This window comes from Oncorhynchus keta, unplaced genomic scaffold (genome assembly GCF_023373465.1).
Source record: "Oncorhynchus keta strain PuntledgeMale-10-30-2019 unplaced genomic scaffold, Oket_V2 Un_scaffold_984_pilon_pilon, whole genome shotgun sequence".
NCBI classification, from domain to species: Eukaryota; Metazoa; Chordata; class Actinopteri; order Salmoniformes; family Salmonidae; genus Oncorhynchus; species Oncorhynchus keta.
Genome location: NW_026291019.1, coordinates 270722 through 295045, shown reverse-complemented (window position 1 = coordinate 295045; position 24324 = coordinate 270722). Strand labels below are relative to the sequence as shown.

Genomic DNA, 24324 nt, shown 5'->3' with positions numbered 1-24324 from the left:
GGTGACACCCTCCCAACAGCCTTCCTCTTCTTCCTTACTCTGTCATATCCGGACGGTACGTGGTGTTCAGGGTTGTAAGGGTTGTCAGGGTTTCCTGTCTCTCCCTCTCTGGTCAGGCTTGTGTTTGAAGAAACACTCGTCACCATAGAAACAGCCAGTGGTCCTCCAGAAGAAACACTCGTCACCATAGAAACAGCCAGTGGTCCTCCAGAAGAAACACTCATCACCATTGATGGGAGCCATCCTCCTGGTCCTGGGAGAGAGAGAGACAAACAGTATGAAAACACAAACACCTGCACCTGAGCTCCTGCTTCCTCCTTCCATCACTTTGTACATTTCAACAGTTAATATGAGTTGATTGGTAACACTTTAGAATCACTCATAATGATGTGTTGAATGACAGATGGATGTCTTTACCCTGTGGAGGCGTACTGGGAGGCTGAGGAGGTGTTGAGGCCTATAGGGTTGGTCCTCTGAGGAGAGGGAGGGGTTCTCTGCATTGTCTGGGTACCTGATCACCAGCCTGGTTCTCTCCAGCTCAACCCCCTGGACCGGAGGACAAACCGCAGGCACAGTCCAAATACATGCAATGGGACCAATAGCATTGTCCCAAAAGTACAATGGAACCAATAACAAAGCTTGTTTTTCCTTTCCTGCCAGAAATGAGTTGAATCGTTGTACTTTCCTCTCTGTGTTGAACGATGGTGAAACTATTTAAAGCTCTAAACTGAAGCTCTAAACTGAAGGCTCTTGACTCTGTGTATCATGCAGAGATGTCTAACTCACCATTGTGATCTCTACTGTGCTGTCAGGTGGACATCAGTAGCGCAGCCTCAAACCCTGGTTCATTCCTATTCATAATGCCATTTAAGGAAAACTGAGGGGAGGGGAGGTAGAGGAGATGAAGTGAGAGAGTGAAGGGAGGAAAGGATGGGGAGATAGAAGGAGTGGGGAGAGGGAGAAGACAGACCGACACACACACACACACACAATCAGCAATTTCCATATTCACAGTAGCAAGCTCAGACACTGACCTTCATCCCCATCAGTGCACTCCCCTTGAAGAAGTATCCCTTTGGCCAATCAGGGTTGAGCTGGATGGAATTCTGAGCGTCTGATAGGGTAGAGGGGTAGAGCTCCAGACACCAGTAGCAGTTTAAACCATATTCCCAAAGAACCAAAGAAATGAGATCAATGTAGAAATAGTCCATCCAGACCTTTACCACCAAGTAAATCTGTTGGACCACTTACATTAGAGTTCTCATGCAGTCTAGGGAGCAACATACCCATACCACACACACACACAGAGACACAAGCAAAAACACACACACACACACACAAGCAAAAACACACACACGCACACACACATTTAAACACACACACGCAGGCACACACACGCACACACCCATACAACGTCTGATCTACCGGGAAAGACTCTGGCAAGTTCCAACTCAGTGTGTGTGTGCGTGTGTGCGTGCATGTTTGTGTGTGTGTTTTGTTATGAAACGTGCTGATTGTTGATCTATTACAGTTTATCTCCTGACAGTAATGGAGTATCTCTGGCTGGCCTATAGGCTAGCCACTCATGCATTATGTTGCTCAATGGCGCCATCATGTGTACAATAGGCAGAAATACAAGAAACATAATTTATTTATTTGTTTTTAATTTTTTATTTTTTTGTTGTCTATTTATTTAACTTTGAGCTTATTTACATGATACTTGTACTATATTCAATGTAAAAAAACTGAAAATGTAATGTATCTAAAATAGGTAATAACTCATAATTTGATAATTAAATAAGCAATATTATGACACTGAACAATATGGTATGACATAATATAAAATATAAAATGCCCAATAATATCTGACACCAATACAAAGTAAAACGTATTAAAACAAATCAGGAGCAACTCCAGGACTAAAATTATTTAAAAGCTCTTATCAATATTATTCATTTTGTGTCATTAAAACAAGCCAATACTTTATATATTATAAAAAAATCTGGAATTGGCTAAATCCCATAGAAAAATAGCAAAAGCAGATAAAGTACACAAGAAAAGTGGGCTATTTATTAAGCGGAGCAGGTTCAGAAAGGAAACCCGAGGGCCCGCCTCAACTGAGAATGGAACCAATTAGAGGCTAGTATCATTCACGACTTCCTTATTGACCTGATCTGCTCTTACATCCTTCTGCCGCTTGCTGCTACTAAGCGCTGGCTCCTTTTTCTCCATTGACTCTGCTGCTGTAACTAGCTGGTCAATCATATAATAAAAACAAATAACAATGACATTAAATATCTATTAATGTTTATTTTCCCCCATTGAAAAAACTCTTATCTCTCTAGGTTGGAACTGTTGCTGTTAAGATACAATAAATCATTTTAATTCTGAATTGGAATAAAAGGACTGATCACATCTGTAGACCAGAAAACCCCCACACAGTCCTAATGAGAGCAGGTCTATTCTGGGCTCTGTTTTTAACAGTGTAACACTGAGGTCAAGCTCAGCCTTGAAACTGTTTCTGTACATGTTTTATAAGTGTCAGAGTTGAGAACCCCGACTCACATAGGTATGTGGTGCCAAACTGGACCAGAACATCTACTGCTTTCTCAGTCAGGCAGGAGACCGCTTCCTACTGTACATGAACAACCCAGAACATCTACTGCTTTCTCAGTCAGGCAGGAGACCGCTTCCTACTGTACATGAACAACCCAGAACATCTACTGCTTTCTCAGTCAGGCAGGAGACCGCTTCCTACTGTACATGAACAACCCAGAACATCTGCTTTCTCAGTCAGGCAGGAGACCGCTTCCTACTGTACATGAACAACCCAGAACATCTACTGCTTTCTCAGTCAGGCAGGAGACCGCTTCCTACTGTACATGAACAACCCAGAACATCTACTGCTTTCTCAGTCAGGCAGGAGACCGCTTCCTACTGTACATGAACAACCCAGAACATCTACTGCTTTCTCAGTCAGGCAGGAGACCGCTTCCTACTGTACATGAACAACCCAGAACATCTACTGCTTTCTCAGTCAGGCAGGAGACCGCTTCCTACTGTACATGAACAACCCAGAACATCTACTGCTTTCTCAGTCAGGCAGGAGACCGCTTCCTACTGTACATGAACAACCCAGAACATCTACTGCTTTCTCAGTCAGGCAGGAGACCGCTTCCTACTGTACATGAACAACCCAGAACATCTACTGCTTTCTCAGTCAGGCAGGAGACCGCTTCCTACTGTACATGAACAACCCAGAACATCTACTGCTTTCTCAGTCAGGCAGGAGACCGCTTCCTACTGTACATGAACAACCCAGAACATCTGCTTTCTCAGTCAGGCAGGAGACCGCTTCCTACTGTACATGAACAACCCAGCACAGTTTCTGCTGTGTTGGATGGCATGTTGATACTAGCATTACCTAGCATGTGGTGGGCTTACTATAGTTTCAGCTGTGTTGGATGGCATGTTGATAGTAGCATTATCTAGCATGTGGTGGTCTTACTATAGTTTCAGCTGTGTTGGATGGCATGTTGATACTAGCATTACCTAGCATGTGGTGGGCTTACTATAGTTTCAGCTGTGTTGGATGGCATGTTGATACTAGCATTACCTGGCATGTGGTGGTCTTACTATAGTTTCTGCTGTGTTGGGTGGCATGTTGATACTAGCATTACCTAGCATGTGGTGGTCTTACTATAGTTTCTGCTGTGTTGGATGGCATGTTGATACTAGCATTACCTAGCATGTGGTGGTCTTACTATAGTTTCTGCTGTGTTGGGTGGCATGTTGATACTAGCATTACCTAGCATGTGGTGGTCTTACTATAGTTTCTGCTGTGTTGGATGGCATGTTGATACTAGCATTACCTAGCATGTGGTGGTCTTACTATAGTTTCTGCTGTGTTGGGTGGCATGTTGATACTAGCATTACCTAGCATGTGGTGGTCTTACTATAGTTTCAGCTGTGTTGGATGGCATGTTGATAGTAGCATTATCTAGCATGTGGTGGTCTTACTATAGTTTCAGCTGTGTTGGATGGCATGTTGATAGTAGCATTATCTAGCATGTGGTGGGCTTACTATAGTTTCAGCTGTGTTGGATGGCATGTTGATACTAGCATTACCTATCATGTGATGGGCTTACTATAGTTTCAGCTGTGTTGGATGGCATGTTGATACTAGCATTACCTAGCATGTGGTGGTCTTACTATAGTTTCAGCTGTGTTGGATGGCATGTTGATACTAGCATTATCTAGCATGTGGTGGGCTTACTATAGTTTCAGCTGTGTTGGATGGCATGTTGATACTAGCATTACCTAGCATGTGGTGGTCTTACTATAGTTTCAGCTGTGTTGGATGGCATGTTGATACTAGCATTATCTAGCATGTGGTGGGCTTACTATAGTTTCAGCTGTGTTGGATGGCATGTTGATAGTAGCATTACCTAGCATGTGATGGGCTTACTATAGTTTCAGCTGTGTTGGATGGCATGTTGATACTAGCATTACCTAGCATGTGGTGGGCTTACTATAGTTTCAGCTGTGTTGGATGGCATGTTGATACTAGCATTACCTAGCATGTGGTGGTCTTACTATAGTTTCTGATGTGTTGGGTGGCATGTTGATACTAGCATTACCTAGCATGTGGTGGTCTTACTATAGTTTCAGCTGTGTTGGATGGCATGTTGATAGTAGCATTACCTAGCATGTGGTGGTCTTACTATAGTTTCTGCTGTGTTGGATGGGATGTTGATACTAGCATTACCTAGCATGTGATGGGCTTACTATAGTTTCAGCTGTGTTGGATGGCATGTTGATACTAGCATTACCTAGCATGTGGTGGGCTTACTATAGTTTCAGCTGTGTTGGATGGCATGTTGATACTAGCATTACCTAGCATGTGGTGGTCTTACTATAGTTTCTGATGTGTTGGGTGGCATGTTGATACTAGCATTACCTAGCATGTGGTGGTCTTACTATAGTTTCAGCTGTGTTGGATGGCATGTTGATAGTAGCATTACCTAGCATGTGGTGGTCTTACTATAGTTTCAGCTGTGTTGGATGGCATGTTGATACTAGCATTACCTAGCATGTGGTGGTCTTACTATAGTTTCTGATGTGTTGGGTGGCATGTTGATACTAGCATTACCTAGCATGTGGTGGGCTTACTATAGTTTCTGCTGTGTTGGATGGCATGTTGATACTAGCATTACCTAGCATGTGGTGGTCTTACTATAGTTTCTGCTGTGTTGGGTGGCATGTTGATACTAGCATTACCTAGCATGTGGTGGTCTTACTATAGTTTCTGCTGTGTTGGATGGCATGTTGATACTAGCATTACCTAGCATGTGGTGGGCTTACTATAGTTTCAGCTGTGTTGGGTGGCATGTTGATACTAGCATTACCTAGCATGTGGTGGGCTTACTAAACACCTGAAGGAGCAGAGCTAATGAATAGTTCAACATATTTCTACATGAAATGTAATCAAATCTGGAAATGGCAAAATATTATAGAAAAATAGCAGAAGCATAATCTATCCCATTTATCATCTATATACAAACTGTATTTATCATCTATATACATACTGTATTTATCATTAAGATAACAATCTAAATTCCAGCATTCACTCAAAGGTTAAAGGTCATTGTCTGGAAAACCTAATAGATAAGAAAGCATAATGATAGTAAGAGAATAGCATTGTGAGGCCTAGCTTTGGTTTCATGCTGTTGCTCTTCAGTCCAGGTTCTGTGGTGGTTCTCTTCAGTCATGTTCTGTGGTGGTTCTCTTCAGTCCAGGTTCTGTTGTGGTTCTCTTCAGTCCAGGTTCTGTGGTGGTTCTCTTCAGTCCAAGTTCTGTTGTGGTTCTCTTCAGTCCAGGTTCTGTGGTGGTTCTCTTCACTCAATGTTCTGTGGTGGTTTTCTTCACTCAAGGTTCTGTGGTGTTTCAGTTTAGTCCAGGTTCTGTGGTGGTTCTCTTCAGGACGGGTTGTAGTTCTCATAATCAGAGGCATCAGCATCTATCTGAGGGATTGTGACAGTGGGGGAGTCCCTCACATTCTGAAATAAGACACTGAATGAGCACATTACACACCACTCCGTAACATTTTTGTAGACACACACACATTAAACACACTTACTGCCAGGGTGTCATACTCTGGTGACCTGGTCTTCATGTTCAAAGCTGTGTACGTGTCACTGTTAGGATCAGGATGGACACTCTGTGGAGAGAGAGAGTTGTCACGGTAAGAGTGAAAATAGTATGAGAGAGACTGTCATGACATAGTAAATTAATGTCACCAGGTGTGGAGGTGGAGGTGTAACTGATATAGTCACCTGTATCCCTGTTGTGGCATCACTTCCTGCTGTGGATCTCCTGTAAAGTGGGACAGAGTGAATTCTGCTCTCTAGTGACCACTAGTGGAAGTTTATATGTTACTAATACAGTTTTGCACATGAATAAATTAATATATTAATGCATTCACAACAAATCAGAGTGCTAATGGGAATTTATAAAACATTTGAAAAAATTCTGTCACCTGAACCACATGAGTCCAGAGAGACAGAGGATGAGAACCAGAACAACCACTATGATTCCTACAGCTGCAGTCAGAACTGATGTTTGTTTCCCTATAATAAAATATGGATGACATGAGTACATGGTAATACAGGACTGTAATGGTGTTCCTATGAACTGACAATGAATATACACTAACAATGGACATTTATACTATAATCAGCCACTATACCAAACATTAGGAACACCTTCCTAACAAGTGACATCAAATGGGGATCAAAGCTTCACCTGGATTCACCTGGTCAGTCTGTCTATGTCATGGAAAGAACAGGTGTTCTTAATGTTTTGTACACTCAATGTTTAATGATAAAAAGCCATATTAAAAGTATTAACATTAGATTGAAACATGTAGTTTTGTATTGAAGTATTGAAGATGTAACTTTACCTGCTACAATGATCATCAGAGATGTAGAGTTCATAGATCCTCTTCTATTCTGGGCCTCACAGTAGTATTCTCCTCTGTCCTCAGAGATGATGTTAGTGATGCTGTAACTCTGTCCTGATGCTTTTGGTGAGGTTACGTTCTTCTTGTACCAGGTGTATTTGTCCACAGGTGGGTTGGCATCACTGCTGCAGGTCAGAGTCACTGAACTGCCCTCCACTATTTCACCAGAGGGACTGACTGACACTGAGGTTTTCTTTGGGCCGTCTGGTGGACAATATGTAACACATTGTTCATACATAGAGCTTTACATGAGGAGCATCATGGAACTTGGATTTATGATTAAAATAAATTAAATATTCATATAAATATGTATAACTTAGACAATAATGTAACAATACAGTGTTTGTGAAGTACTTGTAGTTACTACAGTAATGAGATGAGTACAATCATGGAACTTGGACATATATTGAAATAATGGATAGAATAGATGAGAGAAGATGTTATTAAAAGAATACAACTGGAGATGTATCACACATCCTCACATGTGACAGTGAGAGTTTCTTCATCAGAGGGGAGATCCTCATGTCCTTCTACAGAACAGGAGTATCTGCCTGCATCTTCACTGCTGACTGGGTTTAGGAACAGACTGGTAGATTGGTTGGTTACATGTCCATTCTTGTACCAAACGTAGGTGGGGTTGTCACCCAGAGTACAGGTGGTGCTACAGGTCAGTGTCACCTTCTGTCCCTCTGTCACAGTGGCAGGAGTCACCTTCACCTGCAGACCTAAATGAAAGAGGATTAAAACACTGAGTACGTCATAAAGTAATCGTTTGCAGTATTGATAGGATGTGACCTGCAGTGTTACCTGTGACAGTCAGAGTTGTTCCAGGGAAGGTGGGCTCCCAGGTTGTCTGATCTGTTATGAATCTAAACTTATACTCAGCTGAATCCTCCTCTCTCAGGTCTGTGATTCTCAGGATGGAGTCACTCTGCATATTTCCAAGGTACTCCACACGACCTCCATACCCCGGGCTCAGGATTTGAGGCGCCTCATTAAGTTTTCCTTTTGTATACCAGATTGTTTCAGAGACTGTATGACCACTGGGAAATGTATAAGAGCAGGATATGTCCACTGATGTCCCCTTCAAGGTACAGATCTTCTGATGGGTGTAAGTCACGTGGAAATAACTGTGACCCTCAACAGCTGAAACACAAGTACATTTTTCAAATGGTGTCAGTATTTAGAACTGTAAAATCAACCACCATTAATCTAAATGGAATAGTAGCTCTATCTCATGTCTGTTTCACTAAACATCAACCACCATTAATCTAAATGGAATAGTAGCTCTATCTCATGTCTGTTTCACTAAACATCAACCACCATTAATCTAAATGGAATAGTAGCTCTATCTCATGTCTGTTTCACTAAACATCAACCACCATTAATCTAAATGGAATAGTAGCTCTATCTCATGTCTGTTTCACTAAACATCAACCACCATTAATCTAAATGGAATAGTAGCTCTATCTCATGTCTGTTTCACTAAACATCAACCACCATTAATCTAAATGGAATAGTAGCTCTATCTCATGTCTGTTTCACTAAACATCAACCACCATTAATCTAAATGGAATAGTAGCTCTATCTCATGTCTGTTTCACTAAACATCAACCACCATTAATCTAAATGGAATAGTAGCTCTATCTCATGTCTGTTTCACTAAACATCAACCACCATTAATCTAAATGGAATAGTAGCTCTATCTCATGTCTGTTTCACTAAACATCAACCACCATTAATCTAAATGGAATAGTAGCTCTATCTCATGTCTGTTTCACTAAACATCAACCACCATTAATCTAAATGGAATAGTAGCTCTATCTCATGTCTGTTTCACTAAACATCAACCACCATTAATCTAAATGGAATAGTAGCTCTATCTCATGTCTGTTTCACTAAACATCAACCACCATTAATCTAAATGGAATAGTAGCTCTATCTCATGTCTGTTTCACTAAACATCAACCACCATTAATCTAAATGGAATAGTAGCTCTATCTCATGTCTGTTTCACTAAACATCAACCACCATTAATCTAAATGGAATAGTAGCTCTATCTCATGTCTGTTTCACTAAACATCAACCACCATTAATCTAAATGGAATAGTAGCTCTATCTCATGTCTGTTTCACTCAACATCAACCACCATTAATCTAAATGGAATAGTAGCTCTATCTCATGTCTGTTTCACTAAACCTCAACACTGACCAGTGATGTATTGGAGGATTTTGACAGACTTTAAAAAGTGTATTAGTCACACTCACACACTGCAGGAGAATTGATGCCTTTTACAGCACAGTAGAAGCTGTCTTCAGTTTTAAAGTGGATTGTGTACGAGGGGGAGGGGTCCTTTTGTACAATCTTACTGTTCCTGTACCAGATGTAGGTGGGGTTACCAGTCAGAGTACAGGTGGTGCTACAGGTCAGTGTCATTGACCACCATGTAGTGGTCACCTTCACCTGCAGGTCTGGAGTAGATAACATTAAAACCATCAATGACCTGTTGTCTAGTTCAAATGAGGCAGGAGTGGACGTTCTCAAATCATCAATTCAGGCATTCCTATTATACCATACATTCATATTAATTATATTATTTCTGTACAAATCAAGACAATTTTCCAGAACCACTTAAACAGATTAGGATTATAGACAATGTTTATTGTACCTGTAACAGACAGAGTGATTAAACACAACACTATATATAATATCACTGTACCTGTAACAGACAGAGTGATTAAACAGATCCACACTATATATAATATCACTGTACCTGTAACAGACAGAGTGATTAAACACATCAACACTATATATAATATCACTGTACCTGTAACAGACATAGTGATTAAACACATCAACACTATATATAATATCACTGTACCTGTAACAGACAGAGTGATTAAACAGATCAATACTATATATAATATCACTGTACCTGTAACAGACAGAGTGACTAAACAGATCAACACTATATATAATATCACTGTACCTGTAACAGACAGAGTGATTAAACAGATCAACACTATATATAATATCACTGTACCTGCAACAGACAGAGTGATTAAACAGATCAACACTATATATAATATCACTGTACCTGCAACAGACAGAGTGATTAAACAGATCAACACTATATATAATATCACTGTACCTGTAACAGACAGAGTGATTAAACAGATCAATACTATATATAATATCACTGTACCTGCAACAGACAGAGTGATTAAACAGATCAACACTATATATAATATCACTGTACCTGTAACAGACAGAGTGATTAAACAGATCAACACTATATATAATATCACTGTACCTGTAACAGACAGAGTGATTAAACACATCAACACTATATATAATATCACTGTACCTGTAACAGACAGAGTGATTAAACAGATAAATACTATATATAATATCACTGTACCTGTAACAGACAGAGTGATTAAACAGATCAACACTATATATAATATCACTGTACCTGTAACAGACAGAGTGATTAAACAGATCAATACTATATATAATATCACTGTACCTGTAACAGACAGAGTGATTAAACAGATCAACACTATATATAATATCACTGTACCTGTAACAGACAGAGTGATTAAACACATCAACACTATATATAATATCACTGTACCTGTAACAGACAGAGTGATTAAACAGATCAACACTATATATAATATCACTGTACCTGTAACAGACAGAGTGATTAAACAGATCAACACTATATATAATATCACTGTACCTGTAACAGACAGAGTGATTAAACACATCAACACTATATATAATATCACTGTACCTGTAACAGACAGAGTGATTAAACACATCAATACTATATATAATATCACTGTACCTGCAACAGACAGAGTGATTAAACACATCAACACTATATATAATATCACTGTATAATATCACTGTACCTGTAACAGACAGAGTGATTAAACACATCAACACTATATATAATATCACTGTATAATATCACTGTACCTGTAACAGACAGAGTGATTAAACACATCAACACTATATATAATATCACTGTATAATATCACTGTACCTGTAACAGACAGAGTGATTAAACACATCAACACTATATATAATATCACTGTACCTGTAACAGACAGAGTGATTAAACAGATCAACACTATATATAATATCACTGTACCTGTAACAGACAGAGTGATTAAACACATCAACACTATATATAATATCACTGTACCTGTAACAGACAGAGTGATTAAACACATCAATACTATATATAATATCACTGTACCTGTAACAGACAGAGTGATTAAACAGATCAATACTATATATAATATCACTGTATAATATCACTGTACCTGTAACAGACAGAGTGATTAAACACATCAACACTATATATAATATCACTGTATAATATCACTGTACCTGTAACAGACAGAGTGATTAAACACATCAACACTATATATAATATCACTGTATCTGTAACAGACAGAGTGATTAAACACATCAACACTATATATAATATCACTGTACCTGTAACAGACAGAGTGATTAAACACAACAACACTATATATAATATCACTGTACCTGTAACAGACAGAGTGATTAAACACAACAACACTATATATAATATCACTGTACCTGTAACAGACAGAGTGATTAAACACATCAACACTATATATAATATCACTGTACCTGTAACAGACAGAGTGATTAAACACATCAACACTATATATAATATCACTGTACCTGTAACAGACAGAGTGATTAAACACATCAACACTATATATAATATCACTGTATAATATCACTGTACCTGTAACAGACAGAGTGATTAAACACATCAACACTATATATAATATCACTGTACCTGTAACAGACAGAGTGATTAAACACATCAACACTATATATAATATCACTGTATAATATCACTGTACCTGTAACAGACAGTGATTAAACAGATCAACACTATATATAATATCACTGTACCTGTAACAGACAGAGTGATTAAACACAACAACACTATATATAATATCACTGTACCTGTAACAGACAGAGTGATTAAACAGATCAACACTATATATAATATCACTGTACCTGTAACAGACAGAGTGATTAAACACATCAACACTATATATAATATCACTGTACCTGTAACAGACAGAGTGATTAAACACAACACTATATATAATATCACTGTACCTGTAACAGACAGAGTGATTAAACACATCAACACTATATATAATATCACTGTACCTGTAACAGACAGAGTGATTAAACACATCAACACTATATATAATATCACTGTACCTGTAACAGACAGAGTGATTAAACAGATCAACACTATATATAATATCACTGTACCTGTAACAGACAGAGTGATTAAACACATCAACACTATATATAATATCACTGTACCTGTAACAGACAGAGTGATTAAACACAACACTATATATAATATCACTGTATAATATCACTGTACCTGTAACAGACAGAGTGATTAAACACATCAACACTATATATAATATCACTGTACCTGTAACAGACAGAGTGATTAAACACATCAACACTATATATAATATCACTGTATAATATCACTGTACCTGTAACAGACAGTGATTAAACAGATCAACACTATATATAATATCACTGTACCTGTAACAGACAGAGTGATTAAACACATCAACACTATATATAATATCACTGTATAATATCACTGTACCTGTAACAGACAGTGATTAAACAGATCAACACTATATATAATATCACTGTACCTGTAACAGACAGAGTGATTAAACAGATCAACACTATATATAATATCACTGTACCTGTAACAGACAGAGTGATTAAACACATCAACACTATATATAATATCACTGTACCTGTAACAGACAGAGTGATTAAACAGATCAACACTATATATAATATCACTGTACCTGTAACAGACAGAGTGATTAAACACATCAACACTATATATAATATCACTGTACCTGTAACAGACAGAGTGATTAAACACATCAACACTATATATAATATCACTGTACCTGTAACAGACAGAGTGATTAAACAGATCAACACTATATATAATATCACTGTACCTGTAACAGACAGAGTGATTAAACACATCAACACTATATATAATATCACTGTACCTGTAACAGACAGAGTGATTAAACACAACACTATATATAATATCACTGTACCTGTAACAGACAGAGTGATTAAACACATCAACACTATATATAATATCACTGTACCTGTAACAGACAGAGTGATTAAACACAACACTATATATAATATCACTGTACCTGTAACAGACAGAGTGATTAAACACATCAACACTATATATAATATCACTGTACCTGTAACAGACAGAGTGACTAAACAGATCAACACTATATATAATATCACTGTACCTGTAACAGACAGAGTGATTAAACACAACACTATATATAATATCACTGTACCTGTAACAGACAGAGTGATTAAACACAACACTATATATAATATCACTGTACCTGTAACAGACAGAGTGATTAAACACAACACTATATATAATATCACTGTACCTGTAACAGACAGTGATTAAACAGATCAACACTATATATAATATCACTGTACCTGTAACAGACAGAGTGATTAAACAGATCAACACTATATATAATATCACTGTACCTGTAACAGACAGAGTGATTAAACACAACACTATATATAATATCACTGTACCTGTAACAGACAGAGTGATTAAACACATCAACACTATATATAATATCACTGTACCTGTAACAGACAGAGTGATTAAACACAACACTATATATAATATCACTGTACCTGTAACAGACAGAGTGATTAAACACATCAACACTATATATAATATCACTGTACCTGTAACAGACAGAGTGATTAAACACAACACTATATATAATATCACTGTACCTGTAACAGACAGAGTGATTAAACAGATCAACACTATATATAATATCACTGTACCTGTAACAGACAGAGTGACTAAACAGATCAACACTATATATAATATCACTGTACCTGTAACAGACAGAGTGACTAAACAGATCAACACTATATATAATATCACTGTACCTGTAACAGACAGAGTGACTAAACAGATCAACACTATATATAATATCACTGTACCTGTAACAGACAGAGTGACTAAACAGATCAACACTATATATAATATCACTGTACCTGTAACAGACAGTGATTAAACAGATCAACACTATATATAATATCACTGTACCTGTAACAGACAGAGTGATTAAACAGATCAACACTATATATAATATCACTGTACCTGTAACAGACAGAGTGATTAAACACAACAATATATATAATATCACTGTACCTGTAACAGACAGAGTGATTAAACAGATCAACACTATATATAATATCACTGTACCTGTAACAGACAGAGTGACTAAACAGATCAACACTATATATAATATCACTGTACCTGTAACAGACAGTGATTAAACAGATCAACACTATATATAATATCACTGTACCTGTAACAGACAGAGTGATTAAACAGATCAACACTATATATAATATCACTGTACCTGTAACAGACAGAGTGATTAAACAGATCAACACTATATATAATATCACTGTATCTGTAACAGACAGAGTGACTAAACACATCAACACTATATATAATATCACTGTACCTGTAACAGACAGAGTGACTAAACACATCAACACTATATATAATATCACTGTACCTGTAACAGACAGAGTGACTCCAGGATAGCCACAATATTTCCCTCCAGTCTGATCTGTTATAAATCTGAACTTGTACTCAGCTGAGTCACTTTCTCTCAGGTCTGTGATTCTCAGGGTGTGTCCATTCATCTTATAACTACGGTACGTCACACGACCTTTGTTGTCTGGGTCATCTAACAGACTCACATAATTCTCCACATCATACTTTTTGATGAACCAGAAGGTTGTTGTGACTTTATGCCAACTGGGATATGTGTAAGAGCAGGACATCTCCACTGGTGACCCCTTCAAGGTACAGATACTCTGAGTGGTGTATCTAACACTCCAGCCATCCTGACCCAGTACCACTGAAACACAGTTAGACATCACAAGGACGTTACATTAAGTTCAAGGTCTTTTGACTCACGCTAAAACTTTGTTCCATAGTTGCTGAGTTGAGACATTAATGCTCTTTGGTTGAGTGTGAATGGAAACCACAGATAAGATTCACTCAGTGAGGTGTGAAAGACAACTATTTAAAGGGAAGTGGAGACATAAAAAATGGTTGTGCTTTTAGAAATATCTGTAGTTTGACAAACCGGGCAACTAAAAGATAAGAATGAGACCATACCTGTCACAGACCAGAGAAAGACCACCAACACACTTCCTGCTGTTCTCAAGGACATTGTTGCATCTCCCACCCTGCAGTCTTAGAAACATAAACAACAACTCACTCTATAGCTGGTGAATAACTCCACCTGATACTTTGAAGTATAAACTGTAAATGGGGTACAGGGCCTCATTACTGAAAATGAACCAGGCTCATATTGTGTTGTGTTGTAATGTGCTATATGGTTGTCTATGTTAATATTGTCTGTCTGTAAGTCTATATCACTATGTATGTAATGTGTGTGATGTGTTGCATGTCTGTCTACATCTGTCTATTTAATGCAAAAATAACTTCCTAATGGATACAATAGTCACCACCATCATCATCGTCATCACCACCATCATCATCATTATAAACAACAACAACCACTTATTGAACAGGTCTGTATTACTGTAAACACATATTTCTACATTGATTGTTCTGAATCTGTTTTATTCTCAGAACCCAAATATAGGAGGATAAATGTTCAATCCTCTACAGTCCATCAAGCTGTACAGCAGCCTAAAGACTGACCACCAGGTTCAATGACAGCACCTATCCTCACAGCACACACACACATAAACAGCAACACACACACACACACACACACACACACACACACACACACACACACACACACACACACACACACACACACACACACACACACACACACACACACACACACACACACACACACACACACACGCACACGGCAAAGTTACAATGTTTGTTTGCTTGTCTTGTTTACCCTGGTTAATCATCTCATCACTATGTAGATCAACACTCCTACACTGAGACACTTTATGAATACTGGCCCTGATGTAACAACCAAAACACAGCTCAAAACATAACAACAAGTAAAATGATACATTACCCTCAATAATATGACTTATGACTAAAAACAAATTACCAAAAACTATTTTTCCAGATAATGTCAAGAGTAGTTACAGAGTGAAGTGAAGGGGAGAGGTATTGTACAGTGAGTCAACTTACTGGTAGTGTGTGGGAACTGCTAGTAAGTGTCAGTTCTGTGGTTGATACATATTTAAAGTAGCTGAGACAGAACTGTCCTTTCCTTCCTCTTTAAGTCATTAACATGCATGACGACCAGACCAGCACATCAGAAAAGGGAAGTTAATGTAGTAAAATGGGTCCTACATTTCTATAATGGACAAAATGTCCCCCATTTCCACTTTCATTTAAATACAGCACCATGTTAACAATATGTTGACTATTCTATATGGAATGTTTATAATATATTAGAATGTGTTGCCTTGTCCCTCTGAGTTCTACATGGAACAGGTCAAAGTTCCATTTGGTCAGTTCCATGATGTCGTTCTATTCATTCTATTCTACTAACCCATTTAATGTACACTCCTCATCAGCTGTATCAAAGACCCTGCACTGACCCCCTTTAGTGTCTACAACATGGTTGTTGTAGAGGCGTTGGCCTGGGCAACAACCCCCTCAAGATTCTAATGATGACATCATCTCCATCATCTAACATCAATAACCAAACATGTTTCACAGCTCAGGCCGAGGGGGCGGGGGAAGGAAATCAGAGGAGCACTCCTCTTCACTTTGATTGACACTTACTCCTACTGTGTGTCCAGTGTACTGTCTGTGCTGTGTGTCAGAGGACTACAAAAGCGGTGACACCCTCCCAACAGCTCCATTCTCGCCAAGCTTCCTGTTCTCTTTTCAGGTAGCTACACGGTCCCTCCTCCCCTTCCTCAATCTTCATATTCATTATTCTGTTATTCCTTCTCTTCTTCCTTACTCTGTCATATCCGGACGGTACGTGGTGTTCAGGGTTGTAAGGGTTGTCAGGGTTTCCTGTCTCTCCCTCTCTGATCAGGCTTGTGTTTGAAGAAACACTCGTCACCATAGAAACAGCCAGTGGTCCTCCAGAAGAAACACTCGTCACCATTGATGGGAGCCATCCTCCTGGTCCTGGGAGAGAGACACACAAACAGTATGAAAACACAAACACCTGCACCTGAGCTCCTGCTTCCTCCTTCCAACACTTTGTACATTTCAACAGTTAATATGAGTTGATTGGTAACACTTTAGAATAACTCATAATGATGTGTTGAATGACAGACGGATGTCTTTACCCTGTGGAGGTGTACTGGGAGGCTGAGGAGGTGTTGAAGCCTATAGAGTTGGTCCTCTGAGGAGAGGGAGGGGTTCTCTGCATCTAGCTGTCTGGGTACCTGATCACCAGCCTGGTGCTCTCCAGCTCCACCCCCTGGACCGGAGGACAAACCGCAGGCACAGTCCAAATACATGCAATGGGACCAATAGCATTGTCCCAAAAGTACAATGGAACCAATAACAAAGCTTGTTTTTCCTTTCCTGCCAGAAATGAGTTGAATCGTTGTACTTTCCTCTCTGTGTTGAACGATGGTGAAACTATTTAAAGCTCTAAACTGAAGCTCTAAACTGAAGGCTCTTAACTCTGTGTATCATGCAGAGATGTCTAACTCACCATTGTGATCTCTACAGTGCTGTCAGGTGGACATCAGTAGCGCAGCCTCAAACCCTGGTCCATTCCTATTCAGAAGGCCATTTAAGGAAAACTGAGGGGAGGGGAGGTCGAGGAGATGAAGTGAGAGAGTGAAGGGAGGAAAGGATGGGGAGATAGAAGGAGTGGGGAGAGGGGGAAGACAGACCGACACACACACACACACAATCAGCAATTTCCATATTCACAGTAGCAAGCTCAGACACTGACCTTCATCCCCATCAGTGCACTCCCCTTGAAGAAGTATCCCTTTGGCCAATCAGGGTTGAGCTGGATGGAATTCTGAGCGTCTGATAGGGTAGAGGGGTAGAGCTCCAGACACCAGTAGCAGTTTAAACCATATTCCCAAAGAACCAAAGAAATGAGATCAATGTAGAAATAGTCCATCCAGACCTTTACCACCGAGTAAATCTGTTGGACCACTTACATTAGAGTTCTCATGCAGTAGTCTAGGGAGCAACATACCCATACCACACACACACACAGAGACGCAAGCACAAACACACACACACACACGCAAAAACACACACACGCACACACACATTTAAACACACACACGCAGGCACACACACGTAGGCACACACACGTACACACCCATACAACGTCTGATCTACCGGGAAAGACTCTGGCAAGTTCCAACTCAGTGTGTGTGTGCGTGTGTGCGTGCATGTTTGTGTGTGTGTTTTTTGATGAAACGTGCTGATTGTTGATCTATTACAGTTTATCTCCTGACAGTAATGGAGTATCTCTGGCTGGCCTATAGGCTAGCCACTCATGCATTATGTTGCTCAATGGCGCCATCATGTGTACAATAGGCAGAAATACAAGAAACACAATTTATTTATTTGTTGTCTATTTATTTAACTTTGAGCTTATTTACATGATACTTGTACTACATTCAATGTAACAAAAACTGAAAATGTAATGTATCTAAAATAGGTAATAACTCATAATATGATAATTAAATAAGCAATATTATGACACTGAACAATATGGTATAAAATAATATAAAATATAAAATGCCCAATAATATCTGACACCAATACAAAGTAAAACGTATTAAAACAAATCAGGAGCAACTCCAGGGCTAAAATTATTTAAAAGCTCTTATCAATATTATTCATTTTGTGTCACTAAAACAAGCCAATACTTTATCTATTATAAAAAATCTGGAATTGGCTAAATCCCATAGAAAAATAGCAAAAACAGATAAAGTACACAAGAAAAGTAGGCCTCAACTGAGAATGGAATCAATTAGAGGCTAGTATCATTCACGACTTCCTTATTGACCTGATCTGCTCTTACATCCTTCTGCCGCTTGCTGCTACTAAGCGCTGGCTTCTTGTCCTCCATTGACTCTGCTGCTGTAACTAGCTGTTGCTCGCTATGCTGCTGATTTCTGATATGTTTTCTTTGTAAGTGCTCACTAGCTGTGTTTGAACCTCACCCACATCGTTCAATATGCTCATGTTGCAATGTTTGGCTGCTGCGGTGATGTGATTGATTGTGAGGATCAACCATGTTGCTGCTCTGTTTTCAGTTAATAGCCGGCGACATGTAGAATTAGCCTCAGGACTAGTCAATCAAATAATAAAGACAAATAACAATGACATTAAATATCTATTAATGTTTATTTTCCCCCATTGAAAACACTCTTATCTGTCTAGGCTGGAACTGTTGCTGTTAAAATACAATCAGTCATTTTCATTCTGAACTGGAATAAAGTGACTGATCACATCTGTAGACCAGAAAACCCCCACACAGTCCTAATGAGAGCAGGTCTATTCTGGGCTCTGTTTTTAACAGTGTAACACTGAGGTCAAGCTCAGCCTTGAAACTGTTTCTGTATATGTTTTATAAGTGTCAGAGTTGAGAACCCTGACTCACATAGGTATGTGGTGCCAAACTGGACCAGAACATCTACTGCTTTCTCAGTCAGGCAGGAGACCGCTTCCTACTGTACATGAACAACCCAGAACATCTACTGCTTTCTCAGTCAGGCAGGAGACCGCTTCCTACTGTACATGAACAACCCAGAACATCTACTGCTTTCAGTCAGGCAGGAGACCGCTTCCTACTGTACATGAACAACCCAGAACATCTACTGCTTTCTCAGTCAGGCAGGAGACCGCTTCCTACTGTACATGAACAACCCAGAACATCTACTGCTTTCTCAGTCAGGCAGGAGACCGCTTCCTACTGTACATGAACAACCCAGAACATCTACTGCTTTCTCAGTCAGGCAGGAGACCGCTTCCTACTGTACATGAACAACCCAGAACATCTACTGCTTTCTCAGTCAGGCAGGAGACCGCTTCCTACTGTACATGAACAACCCAGAACATCTACTGCTTTCTCAGTCAGGCAGGAGACCGCTTCCTACTGTACATGAACAACCCAGAACATCTACTGCTTTCTCAGTCAGGCAGGAGACCGCTTCCTACTGTACATGAACAACCCAGAACATCTACTGCTTTCTCAGTCAGGCAGGAGACCGCTTCCTATTGTACATGAACAACCCAGAACTGAGTGTGTTTGCCTCAAAAAGCATCTTGCGTCAATCAGTTAATTCCAGTTAAGAATAACAATTATTATTGTATTTTAACAGCAACAGTTCCAACCTAGACTAGTTTAACAATAATTTCTACAGTAAGATGTAAAGTAGGCCTGATCATTTTTTTCATTTTCATCTGTACTGTTACTAGGGTTGCACTATCAGTAGCTAGCTTGTTTTGGTGAATGTTAGCTATTAGCTGTGTACAAGGCCAGGGGATTGAAAGAGAAACTCACATCTACCACTATGAGTTAGTTAGTACTCCCGTATTACTGCTTATCATCACCTGTTATAACATGCCAACAATCTGAACGACAGCGCTGCGTCGTGTGTAGCCGAGGGATCTTCAAGAAAACTGCAGAAAAGGAGATCAGGTACACAACTCCGATGTACACAGGCATCTCCCTCTCACACTGGTGCAGCTGCCAAACTGAGCAGAGACGCTGCTTAAGCAGAACGCGCACCGTACAGAGAGCGCAGATGCACTTGGACAAATCAATTCCAGTAATTCATGAAATAATGACGTATTTACACTGACACGTCACGACCCACCATTAACAAGTCCGTGACCCAACTTTAAGAAAGGCTGCATTAGTGCATACTGACTGACTGGGTGCATCACCGACTGTTATGGCAACTGCTCGGCCTCCGATCAAAAGGCCCGTATGGCCCAGTACATCACTGGGGCCAAGCTTCCTGACATCCAGGACCTCTAACCTGACGGTGTCAGAAGAAGGCCATAAAAATTGTCAGACTCCAGCCACCCCAGTCATAGGCTGTTGTTCTCTTTGCTACCACACGGCAAGAGGTTCCGGACCGCCAAGTCTAGGTCCAAAAGGCTTCTGAACAGCTTCTACCCCCAAGCCAAGACTCCTGAACAGCTAATCAAAGGGCGACCAAGACGCTGCTGCAACACTCTGTTTATTATCTATGCACAGTCACTTTACCTCTACCTACATGTACATATTACCTCAACTAACCTGTTTATTATCTATGCACAGTCACTTTAACTCTACCTACATGTACATATTACCTCAACTAACCTGTTTATTATCTATGCACAGTCACTTTAACCCTACCTACATGTACATATTACCTCAACTACCCTGTTTATTATCTATGCACAGTCACTTTACCTCTATCTACATGTACATATTACCTCAACTAACCTGTTTATTATCTATGCACAGTCACTTTAACTCTACCTACATGTACATATTACCTCAACTACCCTGTTTATTATCTATGCACAGTCACTTTACCTCTATCTACATGTACATATTACCTCAACTACCCTGTTTATTATCTATGCACAGTCACTTTAACTCTACCTACGAGTACATATTACCTCAACTAACCTGTTTATTATCTATGCACAGTCACTTTAACTCTACCTACATGTACATATTACCTCGACTAACCTGTTTATTATCTATGCACAGTCACTTTACCTCTACCTACATGTACATATTACCTCAACTAACCTGTTTATTATCTATGTATAGTCACTTTACCTCTACCTACATGTACATATTACCTCAACTAACCTGTTTATTATCTATGCACAGTCACTTTAACCCTACCTACATGTACATATTACCTCAACTACCCTGTTTATTATCTATGCACAGTCACTTTAACTCTACCTACATGTACATATTACCTCGACTAACCTGTTTATTATCTATGCATAGTCACTTTAACTCTACCTACATGTACATATTACCTCAACTAACCTGTTTATTATCTATGCATAGTCACTTTAACTCTACCTACATGTACATATTACCTCAACTAACCTGTTTATTATCTATGCACAGTCACTTTACCTCTATCTACATGTACATATTACCTCAACTAACCTGTTTATTATCTATGCACAGTCACTTTAACTCTACCTACATGTACATATTACCTCAACTAACCTGTTTATTATCTATGCACAGTCACTTTACCTCTACCTACATGTACATATTACCTCAACTACCCTGTTTATTATCTATGCACAGTAACTTTAACTCTACCTACATGTACATATTACCTCAACTAACCTGTTTATTATCTATGCATAGTCACTTTAACTCTACCTACATGTACATATTACCTCAACTAACCTGTTTATTATCTATGCACAGTCACTTTACCTCTATCTACATGTACATATTACCTCAACTAACCTGTTTATTATCTATGCACAGTCACTTTAACTCTACCTACATGTACATATTACCTCAACTAACCTGTTTATTATCTATGCACAGTCACTTTACCTCTACCTACATGTACATATTACCTCAACTACCCTGTTTATTATCTATGCACAGTCACTTTAACTCTACCTACATGTACATATTACCTCAACTAACCTGTTTATTATCTATGCACAGTCACTTTACCTCTACCTACATGTACATATTACCTCAACTAACCTGTTTATTATCTATGCACAGTCACTTTACCTCTATCTACATGTACATATTACCTCAACTAACCTGTTTATTATCTATGCATAGTCACTTTACCTCTACCTACATGTACATATTACCTCAACTACCCTGTTTATTATCCATGCACAGTCACTTTACCTCTACCTACATGTACATATTACCTCAACTAACCTGTTTATTATCTATGTATAGTCACTTTACCTCTACCTACATGTACAAACTACCTCAACTAACCTGTTTATTATCTATGCACAGTCACTTTACCTCTACCTACATGTACATATTACCTCAACTAACCTGTTTATTATCTATGTATAGTCACTTTACCTCTACCTACATGTACAAACTACCTCAACTAACCTGTTTATTATCTATGCACAGTCACTTTAACCCTACCTACATGTACATATTACCTCAACTAACCGGTGCCCCCCAAATTGACTCTGTACGATACCCCCTGTAGAGGGGTGGGGTTAAATGCAGAAGACAAATTTCAGTTGAATGCATTCAGTTGTACAACTGACTAGGTATCCCCCTTTCCCTTTATATAGCCTCTCTAGTGTTATTTTACTGCTGCTGTTGAATTATTTTTTACTATTATTTTCTATTTTTTACTTAACACTTATTTTTTCGTAACTTATTTTTTTGTATCTTCTGAAAGCATAGTTTGTTAAGGGGCTTGTAAGTAAGCATTTCCCTGTAAGATCTACACCTGTTGTATTCCGCACATGTGACAAATACTATTTCATACTGTTGCATGAGTCACATTATTAGTTTCCATTTTATATATTTACTTCATCCTTATCTACAACAGTAGGTTTAGGCTCTGATGTATTAGACATTTTACATTTACATTTAAGTCATTTAGCAGACGCTCTTATCCAGAGCGACTTACAAATTGGTGCATTCACCTTATGACATCCAGTAGAACAGTCACTTTACAATAGTGCATCTAAATCTTAAAGGGGGGTGAGAAGGATTACTTATCCTATCCTAGGTATTCCTTAAAGAGGTGGGGTTTCAGGTGTCTCCGGAAGGTGGTGATTGACTCCGCTGTCCTGGCGTCGTGAGGGAGTTTGTTCCACCATTGGGGGCCAGAGCAGCGAACAGTTTTGACTGGGCTGAGCGGGAACTGTACTTCCTCAGTGGTAGGGAGGCGAGCAGGCCAGAGGTGGATGAACGCAGTGCCCTTGTTTGGGTGTAGGGCCTGATCAGAGCCTGGAGGTACTGAGGTGCCGTTCCCCTCACAGCTCCGTAGGCAAGCACCATGGTCTTGTAGCGGATGCGAGCTTCAACTGGAAGCCAGTGGAGAGAGCGGAGGAGCGGGGTGACGTGAGAGAACTTGGGAAGGTTGAACACCAGACGGGCTGCGGCGTTCTGGATGAGTTGTAGGGGTTTAATGGCACAGGCAGGGAGCCCAGCCAT

At 39.3% G+C, this 24324-nt stretch overlaps 1 protein-coding gene and 2 long non-coding RNA genes across 31 annotated transcripts in view; 1 reads left to right on the top strand and 2 right to left on the bottom strand.

The window, feature by feature from the left end:
- LOC127929724 (uncharacterized) overlaps positions 1-5952 on the top strand; it is a 54404-nt gene extending 48452 nt beyond the window's left edge. Inside the window, exon 3 of the long non-coding RNA XR_008135883.1 lies at positions 5826-5952. This is a non-coding gene — a long non-coding RNA (uncharacterized LOC127929724). The remainder of the gene's footprint in view (positions 1-5825) is intronic.
- The window catches only part of LOC127929717 (B-cell receptor CD22-like), a 38215-nt gene extending 22787 nt beyond the window's left edge, over positions 1-15428 (bottom strand). Inside the window, exons 1-10 of one of the 25 annotated variants that reach the window (XM_052517875.1) lie at positions 12152-12235; positions 10443-10604; positions 9289-9689; positions 7829-8167; positions 7504-7746; positions 6962-7225; positions 6539-6629; positions 6336-6375; positions 6140-6220; positions 5913-6059 (exon numbers count right to left, since the gene is read on the bottom strand). In XM_052517875.1, the coding sequence (XP_052373835.1) occupies positions 5979-6059; positions 6140-6220; positions 6336-6375; positions 6539-6629; positions 6962-7225; positions 7504-7746; positions 7829-8167; positions 9289-9517 (1368 nt within the window). In that variant the 5' untranslated portion in view covers positions 9518-9689; positions 10443-10604; positions 12152-12235 and the 3' untranslated portion in view covers positions 5913-5978. Of the gene's footprint in view, positions 1-5912; positions 6060-6139; positions 6221-6335; positions 6376-6538; positions 6630-6961; positions 7226-7503; positions 7747-7828; positions 9165-9288; positions 9690-10010; positions 10066-10280; positions 10373-10442; positions 10633-10658; positions 10802-11129; positions 11222-12043; positions 12236-12310; positions 12399-12774; positions 12858-12882; positions 12972-13044; positions 13282-13621; positions 13764-13936; positions 13981-14258; positions 14337-14363; positions 14435-14523; positions 14620-14739; positions 15088-15350 lie in introns of those variants that run through there. The other 24 variants (XM_052517874.1, XM_052517853.1, XM_052517856.1 and 21 more) reach the window with 24 other exon arrangements.
- A 4524-nt stretch (positions 15429-19952) lies between these two features.
- Positions 19953-23731, bottom strand: LOC127929723 (uncharacterized). Of its 5 annotated transcripts, none has more exons than XR_008135880.1 (5): positions 23164-23731; positions 22809-22911; positions 22620-22745; positions 21874-22430; positions 19953-21495 (listed from the first exon to the last, which is right to left on the bottom strand). It is a non-coding gene; the product is annotated as an uncharacterized LOC127929723 (long non-coding RNA). The 5 variants fall into 5 exon arrangements; XR_008135879.1 differs by having other exon boundaries at positions 22557-22745; positions 23038-23204; XR_008135877.1 differs by having other exon boundaries at positions 23038-23204.
- Positions 23732-24324: the final 593 nt, after the last annotated feature.